Source organism: Oncorhynchus gorbuscha, linkage group LG09, assembly GCF_021184085.1.
Source record: "Oncorhynchus gorbuscha isolate QuinsamMale2020 ecotype Even-year linkage group LG09, OgorEven_v1.0, whole genome shotgun sequence".
In the NCBI taxonomy this organism is placed as follows: Eukaryota; Metazoa; Chordata; class Actinopteri; order Salmoniformes; family Salmonidae; genus Oncorhynchus; species Oncorhynchus gorbuscha.
Window position 1 is genome coordinate 18,757,795 of NC_060181.1, and position 14,514 is coordinate 18,772,308.

Genomic DNA, 14,514 nt, shown 5'->3' on the forward strand with positions numbered 1-14,514 from the left:
CATCTTCTTATTCCTGTTCATCTTTGAGTTGGTCTATTCTTTAGGAAGTGAAGCATTTCTGGTAAGTAGTACAATGTCTGAATGACTGGAGGGGATGGATTGATGGTCAGACAAAGGCCCCCGGGACAGGTTGACTAGACAGCTTCATGTTCCTGTGTGTTGTCACTTTCCCTGGCAGGGAAGAAGAGGTCTAGTCTGTCCCTAATCTGAGGGGGATCACTCAGGTGGGAGCTGGGGGTCAGTCAGGTGGTGGGGGGGGGGGGCAGTCAGGTGGGGGTGGGGGGTAGACTAGGCGATGATGGTTCAGACTAGGTAGCCCCCTCCAATCTCCCTAGCTACTTTTCTCTCTATGCACACCCTCAGGGCCATAGTGTGATCTGGGCGGTGATAAAGGTTCAGGCAGTGACAGAGACAGAATGCCAGACTGACTGGGCAGGCAGGGTTGGAGTCAAACCCCTCTGTCTCTGTGAGGACTTGGTGGCCCAGCCAGCCTGTCCTGAAGGGGTGTATGAAAGGCATGCATTCTCAGAGACGCGACACAGAGAGAAGAAAGTCTGGCAGCCATGCTGTCTTACCCTTTATTCCCCATCCCGCCCTCCCTTTCTTTCCCTCCCTCAGTCCAATATCTGGGAGACTCCAGGCGCCACAGTGTAACTGCAGTCTCAGGTATGCTTCTGCAAGACACTACTACACAATCTCCCCAGGCTTCTATAGCCTAGCTGGGATCAGAGGAGTGATCATCCTACTGTATTATCTGAGCTATTCTATACCAAGTTTCGATTGTTGTTCCCCAATTCCTATACACTATTCTCACATCAAATTGAACATAATGAAATTATTTCCTCCAATTTATTGTGTAGTACAGTATTGGCTTCTTCTTTTCCTTGTTCTGTTCTCCCTCCCTCTACTCCCCTCTAATGTTGTGGCATTGTCATCATGTTTAAGGGTTTAGGATGATTACAAAATAATGTGAAAATAGAACAAGTAAGCAGAGCCTATGTTGAGGTTCACCCTCTGTCAGCATAGTGACAGCTGCAGGGGCAATTTTCATTGTGGTGCATGTGGTTTTGTGGTAGATATGCTCTCATCTAAACTACATACTAAGCTGTGGCTGCTGGTTCATTATTTAAACAGGCCACAAGGATCATAATGCACATTTGTTCCTAAATGAAAAGTCCTGACTTAAATTTGGATCATTTCTCTGTATGTTTTGTGGGACCGAAGGACTGTGCAGGGTTTTGTGCGTTTAAGTAGGAAGGATTTGAGTGTGATTATGTGTTGATATAAATGAAGAGATTTATGATGGAAGATTTTAAATGTAGTTGTAGCCAACTATGTAGTTGTAGCCTATTATAACACACACATATATATATATATTATTAACGGTTTTTTTGTCTTGTTTTCTTGTTTTTTTTTTAACGAATACAAAATCATTCCAACATCAACATACCTGGCTGGCTTCAAGGTCCGAATCCGGAATCCTTGGGAGGTCCCTACTCCATTGAAGTGTAAATGTAAAATGGTTAGGGTTAGGGTAAGGTTTAAGGTTAGGAACGTCCCAAGGATTCCGGATAGCACTGACCCTGGCTTCAGTCAAAGAAGAAGAAGAAGACCCTGGCTTCAGTCAAAGAAGAAGAAGAAGACCCTGGCTTCAGTCAGTGGAGCGTAGGTGACGCGGACAGCTTCATTGTGTTTGCGGAACACTCTGCCAATGCGCACTACCACCACTATCCCATAACTACCCTCACTGGAAATCCGTTCTGTCATCACAGCGACGCGCAACGAAAGATAGCAAACATGTCAGACAAGAAACAGACTGTGGATTTGGGATTATTAGAGGAGGACGATGAGTTTGAAGAATTCCCAGCTGAGGGTAAATTCATTATATTTCCATACGTTACTATTGTTCACCCGTTTTTTACTGAATTGTCTCATTTGGTGACAACTTTTAGTGACAAAACCGGGCCCGACAGTGACTCAGCTAGTTTAGCAAGCTATGTTAACAACATTGAATGAAGTAAAAGTAAATATCTCGTGTGCTAACAGCAGCAGCTGACTAGCTAGCTAGCTTAGTAGCTACTACTTTGAATTGTATTATTCACCTGATTGAACGTATAACGTTAGCTAACTAGCGATTGCACTGGTGTAAACTTTACATAGTTAAACATTAGTTAACTAACGTTAGCTGTAATGTAAACAACAACGCGCAGCATCTAGCTAAAAGCCAGCTAGCGTTAATTAACCTTAGTTATTGTAGCTAGCTAGCTAGCTACGCTAGCTGGAGTAGTAGCTAGTTGAGTAAAGGGCCACCCACACCAAGTTTGATAACTTTAACGATAAAATATACATAACCTAAACGTTGGGGGGCTCCACAACAGCAGACCGTTTATCGTTCCACTGTACACCTGTCAGTCAACTGATCAACGCATCCTATTGCAGGCCTATTCATAAGGTGGTAACACAGACCATTCACTGCTTCAAGATGGGACAACTGCAAATAATACTTCAATGTACATGTATGCCTAATGAAAAATAGTAAACTCATATTTATATCTAACAATTCAACAATAATCCCTGTTTATCCCGGGTATCATTTACATCATGCTTCGTTGCTGAAGTGTTTTGTAAATTGTTCATTCGTTTGCATCTTCTTTTCCTCAGTGCTCATCTGTCCGTTGAAACTTTTTGCAACGCATCAGTGCAGCAATGTTATCACTGGCCAAAGTAATCACACCAATACTCATACTATATAACTTTCCCTGAATGTTAATTTGGCCTATTTTATATTCAGCAATTAACAAGAGCAAGCCTGCTTCACTCCACAAATGCCTAGCATTAAACAAAAATAAGTATACAAATAAATGTCCTATAGCTTTTCTGGGATTTCACGTGAAAAGGAATAGCGGGGAGTATTGCTTAGCCTATAGCCTATATTGCGCATGAGAACAGCTGGAAGAGAGTAGAGGTCGACCATTATGATTTTTCAACGCAGATACCGATTATTGGAGGACCAAAAAAAGCCGATACCGATTAATCGTCAGATACCATTTTTTAAATTTATTTGTAATAATGGCAATTACAACAATACTAAATAAACACTTATTTTAACTTAATATAATACATCAATCAAATCAATTTAGCCTCAAATAAATAATGAAACATGTTCAATTTGGTTTAAATAATGCAAAAAAAAGTGTTGGAGAAGAAAGTAAAAGTGAGTGTGTGTGTGCCATGTAAAAAGCTAACGTTTAAGTTCCTTGCTCAGAACATGAGAACATATGAAAGCTGGTGGTTCCTTTTAACATGAGACTTCAACATTCTCAGGTAAGATGTTTTAGGTTGTAGGAATTATAGGACTATTTCTCTCTATACGATTTGTATTTCATGTACCATTGACTATTGGATGTTCTTATAGGCACTTTAGTATTTCCAGTGTAACAGTATAGCTTCCGTCCCTCTCCTCGCTCCTACCTGGGCTTGAACCAGGAACACATCGACACAGCCACCCTTGAAGCAGCATTACCCATGCAGAGCAAGGGGAACAACCACTCCAAGTCTCAGAGCGAGTGACGTTTGAAATGCTATTAGTGCGCACCCCGCTAACTAGCTAGCCATTTCACATCGGTTACTCCAGCCTAATCTCGGGAGTTTAGGCTGCGAAGAGCTGCTGGCAAAACTCACGAAAGTGCTGTTTGAATGAATGCTTACGAGCCTGCTGCTGCCTACCATCGCTCAGTCAGACTGCTCTATCAAATCATAGCCTTAATTATAATATAATAACACACAGAAATACGAGCCTTAGGTCATTAATATGGTCGAATCCGGAAACTATCATCTTGAAAACAAGAGGTTTATTATTCTTTCAGTGAAATACGAAACCGTTCCATATTTCATCTAACGGTGGCATCCCTAAGTCTAAATATTGCTGTTACATTGTACAACCTTCAATGTTATTGTAACGGTTCTCTTGTGGTGAAGGAGAAGCGGACCAAAATGCAGCGTGTAGATTACGATCCATGTTTAATAAACAAACGTAAAACACGAATCAATTACTAACTCTACAAAACAAAGAACGTAATGAACGTAACGAAAAAAACAGCCTATACTTGTGTAAACTAACACAGGAACAAGGACACTAAGGACAATCACCCACGAAACACACAAAGAATATGGCTGCCTAAATATGGTTCCCAATCAGAGACAACGATAAACACCTGCCTCTGATTGAGAAGCACTTCAGACAGCCATAGGCTTAACTAGAACACCCCACTAAGCTACAATCCCAATACCAACACACCACATACAAAAACCCCATGCCACACCCTGGCCTGACCAAACAAATGAAGATAAACACAAAATACCTCGACCAGGGCGTGACAGTTATGTCATAATTACGTAAAATTCTGGCAAATTAGTTCGTAACGAGCCAACCGGCCCAAACTGTTGCATATACCCTGACTCTGCGTGCAATGAACGCAAGAGAAGTGACAAAATTTCACCTGGTTAAGATTGCCTGCTAACCTGGATTTCTTTTAGCTAAATATGCAGGTTTAAAAATATATACTTCTGTGTATTGATTTTAAGAAAGGCATTGATGTTTATGTTAGGTACACATTGGAGCAACGACAGTCCTTTTTCGCGAATGTGCACCACATCAATTATATGCAACGCAGGACACGCTAGATAAACTACATTACATTACATTTAAGTCATTTAGCAGACGCTCTTATCCAAACTAGTAATATCATCAACCATGTGTAGTTAACTAGTGAATATGATTGATTGTATTTTTGCAAAATAAGTTTAATGCTAGCTAGCAATTTACCTTGGCTTCTTACTACATTCACATAACAGGCAGGCTCCTCGTGAGGCGGGTGGTTAGAGCGTTGGACTAGTTAATTGTAAGGTTGCAAGATTGAATCCCCGAGCTGACAAGGTAAAAATCTGTCGTTCTGCCCCTGAACAAGGCAGTTAACCCACCGTTCCTAGGCTGTCATTGAAAATAAGAACGTGTTCTTAACTGACTTGCCAAGTTAAGTAAAGGTGTAAAAAATATATATATTTATCGGCCAATCGGCGTCCAAATATACCGATTTCTTATGAAAACTTGAAATCGGCCCTAATTAACCGGCCATACCGATTAATCGGTCGACCTCTAGGGCCTACCATTGGAAAATATGGCATTCTCATGCGCTGTTTGTCGACATCATTCTCCAAAGTCATCCTATAATTAATGTGGCCACCAATATGCTCACATTATATATGCACAGTTATTTAGGCAAGTTCACTGTACGCTCTGCCTTCACGTTTTATTGAAGTGGTTATCAATGTTTTCTCGTTGGAGGGATAGGGAAAATATCACTCTGAAAGTGATCCAAACGATGGCTCTCGTTATCGTTCTCCACTATTTTTGTAGTTATCATTGCACTTGTGAACGCTCATGTTCACTTGAATTAGAAAAATTGATTTTTTATTCTAGTTATCGTCCTTAATGTGGACGGCCCTGTAGAGTTACTTGTTAGCTAGCTAACAGTGTTTCATAATTTCTCTTCATTGTATTTCTCTGTGTTCAGATTGGACGGGTCTGGATGAGGATGAAGATGCCCACGTGTGGGAAGACAACTGGGATGATGACAACGTAGAGGATGACTTCTCTAATCAACTCCGGTAGCCAGCCACACCATTCATATATTTACATTTGTATTATTATTTAGCAAAAGCTTTAATCCAGAGCGAATTACAGGAGCAATTAGGGTTAAGCGCCTTGCTCAAGGGGACATCAACAGATTTTTCACTGTATCTTCTTCACAGGAGACAAATCGCCCCAATGCTTGCACTAAATGTTGACGCGCAACGCTTGCGGCAGGGTTTTGGAAACATAAGGAACATTAACTAAGCAAAAAATAAATGTCCTCTCACTGCCAACTGCTTTTATTTTCAGCAAACTTAATTAACATGTGTAAATATTTGTGTGAACATAAGATTCAACAACTGAGACAAACTGAACAACTTTCACAGACATGTTACTAACAGAAATGGAATTATGTGTTTCTGAACAAAGAGAGGGTCAAAATCAAAAGTAACAGTCAGTATTTGGTGTGGCCACCAGCTGTATTAAGTACTGCAGTGTTTCTCCTCCTCTTGGACTGCACCAGATTTGCTAGTTCTTGCTGTGAGATGTTACCCCACTCTTCCACCAAGGCACCTGCAAGTTCCCGGACATTTCTGGGGGGGAATGGCCCAAGCCCTCGCCCTCCGATCCAACAGGTCCGAGAAGTGCTTAATGGGATTTAGATCCGGACTCTTCGCAGACACTGACGTTCCTGTCTTGCAGGAAATCACGCACAGAATGAGCAGTATTGCTCGTGGCATTGTCATGCTGGAGGGTCATGTCAGGATGAGTCTACAGGAAGGGTACCACATGAGGGAGGAGGATGTCTTCCCTGTAACGCACAGTGTTGAGATTGCCTGCAATGACGACAAGCTCAGTCCGATGATGCTGTTACACACCGCCCCAGACCATGATGGACCCATCACCCGAATTCGATCCTGCTCCAGAGTACAGGCCTCGGTGTAACGGTCATTCCTTTGACGATAAACGAGAATCTGACCATCACCCCTGGTTCGACAAAACCGCGACTCGCCAGTGAAGAGCACTTTTTGCCAGTCCTGTCTGGTCCAGCGATGTGGGCTTGTGCCCAAAATCTAACGTTGTTGCCGGGGATATCTGGTGAGGACCTGCCTTTACAACAGGCCTACAAGCCCTTAGTCCAGCCTCTCTCAGCCTATTACGGACATTCTGAGCACTGATGGAGGGATGGTGTATTCCTGCTGTAACTCGGTCAGTTTTTGTTGCCGCCATCCTGTACCTGTCCCGCAGGTGTGATGTTCGGATGTACCGATCCTGTGCAGGTGTTGTTAAACGTGGTCTGCCACTGCGAGCACGATCAGCTGTCCTCCCTGTCTCCCTGTAGCGCTGTCTTAGGCATCTCACAGTACGGACATTGCAATTTATTGCCCTGGCCACATCTGCAGTTCTCATGCCTCCTTGCAGCATGCCTAAGGTACGTTCACACATATGAGCAGGGACCCTGGGCATCTTTCTTTTGGTGTTTTTCAGAGACAGTAGAAAAGCCTCTTTAGTGTCCTAAGTTTTCAAAACTGTGACCTTAATTGCCTACCATCTGTAAGATGTTAGTGTCTTAACGAATGTTCCACAGGTGCATGTTCATTTAATTTGTTTATGGTTCATTGAACAATTATGGGAAACGGTGTTTAAATCCTTTACAATGACGATAAAAATGATAATTAAAAAATCAAGTTAAATTTACCCCAATATAATTTTTAATGTTCTGATTCATTCAGTGGGGTCTTTCTCTAACATATCATTAACATCATAGCCAAAAAGTCGGATTTCTAACCTAATACATCTGATAATAAGCACCGAGCTCTGACAGAGCGGCAGCTTTATCCCAGCAACTTTTGAGGATTTGTAGTCATGGCTTCCAAGTTGCTTCTGCTGGTGAAAATAGCTAAATTTGCATGACACGATCTGAATTGAATGTAAAAGGCTTTGAAAATAAAAAGCTTGTGGGTACACTCAGTGCTCCCTTGACAGTTCATAGAGATGCTTGTTTTTTTTATCTTTAAAAAAGAACAGTTACTTTGCATTGATATGAACAGCGTGTACTAAAATATGTACATACTACATGTCATGTCTCAAAATCTATCTTACCTCCTATATTATTTTATATCCTCTACATTTGAGAAGATGAGTTCAATGATAAGCCTGTCAGGTAGCCTTCATTCTCATACAGCAGTCAGCTTAGCTGACACGATGCTATCTTCCTGATTTTTATGACCACCTTTTAAAATCTTCTCCGGCCTCTATGGATTTTTGCTATAATTTTTACTATCCTACAAGGGTAAAAAGTTGTTTTTTTCTTGAACAGATTATGCTAGAGACATGAGGTTTGGACCGTTGGTTTTCTTTGTGGATTATCTACACCAGGGCTGTCCAACCCTGTTCCTGGAGAGCTTACCCTCCTGTAGGTTTTCACTCTGACCCCAGTTGTAACCAACCTGATTCAGCTTTTCAAGCGGCTAATTATTATAATAAGTTTCGCTAGATGAGGGTTGGAGTGAACCTACAGGAACAGGGTGCTAATGAAAACCTACAAGATGGTAGCTCTCCAGGAACAGGGTTGGAGTGAGAACCTACAGGATGGTAGCTCTCCAGGAACAGGGTTGGAGTGAGAACCTACAGGATGGTAGCTCTCCAGGAACAGGTTTGGAGTGAGAACCTACAGGATGGTAGCTCTCCAGGAACAGGGTTGGAGTGAGAACCTACAGGATGGTAGCTCTCCAGGACAGGGTTGGACAACCCTGATCTACACAATTAACATATAATTCTACCCATTATTCAAAAGTTGCATTTTTGATTGGACACCCTACTTTATAGGGTTAGTGTTCTCACATGGCCATCTCTCCATGTCACATGGTTTATTTACGGAAGACTGAGGCAGTCACCTGTGCTAATTAGCTATCTAGCGTGCTTTGAAGACCTGTGTGTAAGCTAACTGGGGAGGAAGTGTAGTTCTTCAACTGGAGGCACACAGTATGGATCTGTTCAAAACTTACTGTAACGTTAGCTAGCAGTATCTATTTTATTGGAAACATTCTTTCTTGCTGTTTTGAAAGATAAGGGACATATATTTCGAAAACCATTTAGCCAGCAATGATTATTGACCTTTCTAACAACGCCGTTGGAACTGTAGATCACATGCTGGTAGCCAGCTAGCTACACCTATCACCTTTTACTTATGACAAATCATTGTGCCCCACTCAGCTTCACGCCCCTAGAAATAAGATGAAGCCCTCAGTTAAAGGAATGTGATGCTTTGATCTTTGAGTAGGGCTATAAGATTTGACAAAGGGGAAATGGCTAAATGGTAACTAAAACAGTCAAAATTGTCATGGTGAATGTTTAGGCACAGCACATTTATTCAGGCTTTAGACTCCCCTTGAGTGTACTAGTTGGCAATAATAACAAGCACAGATAACATGTCAGTTATTAGGAGATTCAAGCAATAGGAACTATGCTGCTTTCTTAAAAATGGTCTTATGGCCACACATATTGGCCTAGTTTTTTTTTTTTAATGCTCAATAAATGCTTTTCATTTCCCCCACAGTGGTGATCATATGGTTTAGTGCGGACATCTATAAAGCATTGACCATTGAGTTGATGGAATCCTCATCAACAAAAAAATCCTCATTGAATAGTGGTGTTTCGAATGTTTTCGTAGAGACCAGAGTTTCAAAGTCAGAAATGACCACTAGAATTACCCTCCTAAGTCTGTGTTCCAAGTAGGGTACCTGAGTTTACGAGTTTTGTCGTTTCATCAACTGACCTTTCACCTTTCCAACCAAAAGATGATAAAACAAAGCCATTTACAACCTTCATAATGTAGCCCTGTTAGTTTACATACAATATTTTGTTTGACTTATTGAGCAAAGTAAGCAAGCCAACTGAACGATTAGGCTATTAGCAATGTTTGCAGAGTTGTCCGACGTCTTTCTGAGTTCACCAACTGAGAGCTAAGAGATCCCGAGACACATCCGAATGCACCATAATCCTGGAAGTCTTTTCTTGTGGGTGGGGCTTTCTGTTGTCTGGGTACTGTTTGCACCCGCTGCTTTCAACCGTTCATCTTGGTTGTGTCTCTTTTCTTACCTGGGGAGACATTAGTCAGCATTTTTGCATGTCATTTGTAAATTATTATGCAGGCTTTGAATGATACGGACAGTCTACAATGTGTGCTTTATTGTCAGTAATATGTATTCTATGCATTTGCATGCGTAGGCTACGCTTGTTGAATAATCAACTAGTGTATTGACTTGAAGTGGCCAGTCTGTACACATTTTTTTTTTAGTGTCCTTCAGACAATAGGGCATTCAAACCTTTGATGGCTGCTATTAAGACATTTATAGAAGACATGGGGTATGATTTATGTTTTAAGCATTTAGCCTTGTACAAGTAGATCTACTTCCTTATAAATCTGTAGCTGTCTGCATTATATTTCTTCAGTTGGATTTCATAATGCTTTTCTCAATCAACATAGAAGGACACTTGTGCTTTAACCATTGGACTGCTTGGATGTGTCTCAAATGGAACACTATTCCCTATATAGTGCACATCTTAAGACCACAGCACCCACTCTTCCCATAGGGCTCTGGTAAAAAGTAGTGCACTAGAGATAAGGAAAAAGGTGCCACTTGGAACGTACACTTTGTAATCATCTCAATTGACTGTTCCTTTTTTTCTCTCTCCGTAGAGCGGAGCTGGAGAAACATGGTTCCAAGATGGAGACGTCGTAGTAGCTGGCTAGTGGACACAGCTGCTGGGATTAGATATGGATGGACTTTGATGTTCTGAATGTTAAAACTTCACACTTACGATGGAGGATGTTTATAACTAAACTCGCTCCTTTTTTTCCCCAAAAACTTGACTTGAGTGTTTGAAAATGTCCCCCTTTGGATGTTTTCATTGTTCTAATGATCTGTATTGATTCAGATAATGTAAGAGTTATCTAAACATTAAAGGTGGTTCAGTTCACGTACCCGTTGACATACTCTTTATTTATGTACATTTTCCATCTCTTTGGGCATAAAACAGCTGGTCAGTTACTGTTTTAATATAAATCCATATTTTCCAATGTTTTGTTTTACTATAAAGACCACTTTGTGTCCACGGCTTGGGTTTAACATCCGTTTAAATACCACTTTTTGTTAGAGCCATTGATTTGAAACATAGCTTTTCTGCCAGCACAACACTTAACCTACGTTTTAATGGTCCAGTAATTATTGGACTGTGTGACACTCTCCACATCCATTTTAATCCACAATATGAATGTTGTATGATGTTAGTAAGAGTCAAGTGCTGCATCACTCATCTTTCCATTGTGATGCTCTTGGTTTGAAAACTACCACCCACTTTTCACATGGTCACTCTCCCATAGTAAACCATTTAAATGAGCAGGTGTGTGTCGGAGAGAGAGACCGGGTAGAGACGCGCACACAGGGAGATGTGCGAAGTTGTGTGTGTGCCGTGCATATTTGTCTCTGTCTAAAGTATGACTGACACACACACACACACACTGCCAGCCACACAGTGAAGAGTTCCTCTTTGCTGTCTGTATAACAACCCCTGCCTTCCCTCTGAGCCCATGGGGTTGGGGCTGAGTCTCTGAAGGAGAGATTATCCACTGCCATGTTTGTCAGGGGCAGGGAGGTGGTCTCAGCATGTGGGCCCCCGGCCTGCCCTGCCTGGGCCTGCCCTACTCCCGACCAGGCCCTACTCTTCCGGCTCCGCACAGCAGGGACCCCCGCACTGAACCGGAGGCCAATTTACCCCAGCCACACTCCCCCGGCAAAATGATTTCTCTGCATTTGTGGACTCTTACTCAGGGTGCTGATGAGCTGAAATGGATGCCAGTAAGACCTGCTGCCTGCCAGCCTGCTGTAGCAGAGAAGAGCTGTTTCCTCCTCCTGTTTTCCCCCCTCTGCCTGGCACTTGGCTGTGTCTCATTGTCCTTTGTGTTGCTGGTAGACATGCTATAGCTCCTGTTGGAATAGGAATCAGATATGTTTTATACACATTCTGTTTTATTTCTCTTCATAGTACTTTTTATTTATGGCCATATTATAGATGCAATCAAAACAACATGTCGGGTTCATTTATCAAATCTAACCACCACCTCTCTACACAAAACGGAACGTGTTGATGAACGTTTAAAGCAGCGGATGGCAGTCCAATAGTCTTACCACATTTCCCAAAAATTCTACTTTGACATTCTATGTTGAACCGCCACTGTTCATCGACAGCCAGCAGGTGATCCACAGTGCGTTGATGTCCGTTATGTTCTCTCTTCTCTAAGGTATGTTCTCTGATGTTTCTGAAGTTGTGCAGGTATAAGTCCTCATGATGAGAGAGTATCTCCTAAGAGGTTAAAGCTCCCTCTTCACCAGTGATTATATCAAACACTGTTGTCTGCAGACCACAATCCAACTTCTCCCTTGTGTATAAATCCCTAACACCCATCCTGATTTCTCCAACCGTTCAGAATGAAATTTCAACATGCCCAAAAGGAATATTGGTGTCGTTATAGACACCAGTGAATTCAGCAGTCCCTTTACTTGTATACATTACTACTCTTGTCTTGCAGTTAAGTGTTTTTACATGTCAAATAAAATAAAATTGTATTTGTCACATGATCAAATGGAGGATGCAGAACCGAGACTGACACATTGCACAAAGATGCACATCTAACTATGCCCTTGAAGCTAAGTGCCAGGAGCTGGATCATTATTTTAATTGTTGGAAAGGCAGCGGAGTGAGAGAATCGGTAAGTGAGAGAAACGGAGGAGAACACACAGCCATTTTGTTTGTGCTGAGAGCGGAAGATTGTCCCCTTGTATTGGGGCTTGAGGAGGGCCTCTGTGGCTCCCCCAATATTCAGCCTCACAGGCCTCACAGCTTTTCACTCTTCTCTATAATATCTCCATCTAGAATTGCTTTTCATTTACCTAACTTTTTGTCATTCATTTATGACCCGCATGATTCACCTTGACATGGGCAGTCTGCCCACTTTGACCAATATTGATGTATCAACTCAATCACATTTATAGTTTGAACTGAGACCCAATGAGGATTTATTTTTGGAAGGCAATATGATTTCATTTTGGGTTTCATCAATAGACTGCTACAATTGCTTTTGTCCACTTTGTCTAAAGCATCTCTACATGGAACCCCAGATTAGGGTTTGACCATTTTCTTTGATGATAATAGAAAAAATATAACCAGCAAGACATGTCGCAATATAAATCCAGTGAAAAGAACATATTTTGTAACATTTTAGATATATATTTTATTCTATTGTTCCTCTGGCCTTGTGGCTGTGTGCGATGGATCCATCCCACTGTCTCAACACTGAAGAGAGGACACACACAGCATCCTCCCAGGCTATACTTTACTTCCCTCTCCCTCAGACAATGGTGGGTACTGCGGTCGTTCCAGGGTTCTGTGACCGCAGCAGGCCTCTCCACCGCCAGCCAAGAAAGACGGGGCCGTCGTAGTCGTGCAGGCAGGGAGCACACAGCTGCTACAATAATAGGCCTAATTGCACGTTTCTTTTGTGGGGATGAAATTAGTGGCAGAGTACTGCTACATACAATGCCCCCACAAACCTAAAAAAAAAGAGAGACACGAGGGGGCGAGTCGTTCACCAGAGAGACCCATCACTGCCTACCACCCACGGCCAAGCGTCGTCCCACACCTGTATTCGCCCTCGCTAAAGTAAACACCGATAATAAGGTGTAATTACTTTCGAAAATAACGAGGAGGGCTCCCCATGTGAGAATGGCTCGCCTGTTTATTGTGAGGCTGAAACGACCTTAGAGGACACTGGAGGAAAACCCTATCAAAAGCCTGAGTGTTCCCACAGAGAGACCCCACAGGACAGACAGGCATGCATCAGTTTCAAGGAGGACCTTGTTTTTTCATGTCAAAACGGAGTCATTTCTGCCCTTATCACCACAATGGGTATGGACCCTGGAGAGTGTGGGCAGGGTGGGGTTTCAGTATGGCAGCAAGCTGAGCTGGGCGTTAAAGTGACGTAGCCCTGTATTGAAATGCATGTAACTAATAAAGAGTTATGTTTTGTTCCATGTGTTCTATCTACACTATACCCTGTCTAGTTCCCACCTGTTTCTCCGTCACACTACACTATACCCTGTCTAGTTCCCACCTGTTTCTCCATCACACTACACAATAACCTGTATACCCTATCTAGTTCCCTTCTGTTTCTTCATCACACTACGCTATACCCTGTCTACTTCCTTTCTGTTTTTACATCACACTACACTATACCCTGGCTAGTTCCCACCTGTTTCTCCATCAAACTACACTATACCCTGTATACCCTGTCTAGTTCACACTACACTATACCCTGTCTAGTTCCCACCTGTTTCTCCATCACACTACACTATACCCTGTCTAGTTCCCACCTGTTTCTCCATCACACTACACTATACCCTGTCTAGTTCCCACCTGTTTCTCCATCACACTACACTATACCCTGTCTAGTTCCCACCTGTTTCTCCATCACACTACACTATACCCTGTCTTGTACCCTGTCTAGTTCCCACCTGTTTCTCCATCACACTACACTATACCCTGTCTTGTTCCCTTCTGTTTCTCCATCACACTACACTATACCCCGTATACCCTGTCTAGTTCCCACCTGTTTCTCCATCACATTACAATATGTCCAGTCTAGTTCCCACCTGTTTCTCCATCACACTACACTATACCCCGTATACCCTGTCTAGTTCCCACCTGTTTCTCTGTCACACTACACTATACCCTGTCTACTTCCTTTCTGTTTTTACATCACACTACACTATACCCTGTCTCGTTCCCACCTGTTTCTCCATCACACTACACTATACCCTGTC

The 14,514-nt window shown here is 42.3% G+C and overlaps 1 protein-coding gene across 1 annotated transcript; it reads left to right on the top strand.

The window, feature by feature from the left end:
• The first annotated feature begins 1,680 nt into the window (after positions 1-1,680).
• LOC124043242 (26S proteasome complex subunit SEM1-like) lies at positions 1,681-10,619 on the top strand. Its single transcript, XM_046361604.1, has 3 exons — positions 1,681-1,873; positions 5,574-5,667; positions 10,335-10,619. The coding sequence occupies exons 1-3, from the start codon at positions 1,798-1,800 to the stop codon at positions 10,375-10,377; spliced, it is 213 nt and encodes a 70-aa protein (XP_046217560.1). The 5' UTR covers positions 1,681-1,797; the 3' UTR covers positions 10,378-10,619.
• The last annotated feature ends 3,895 nt before the right edge of the window (positions 10,620-14,514 follow it).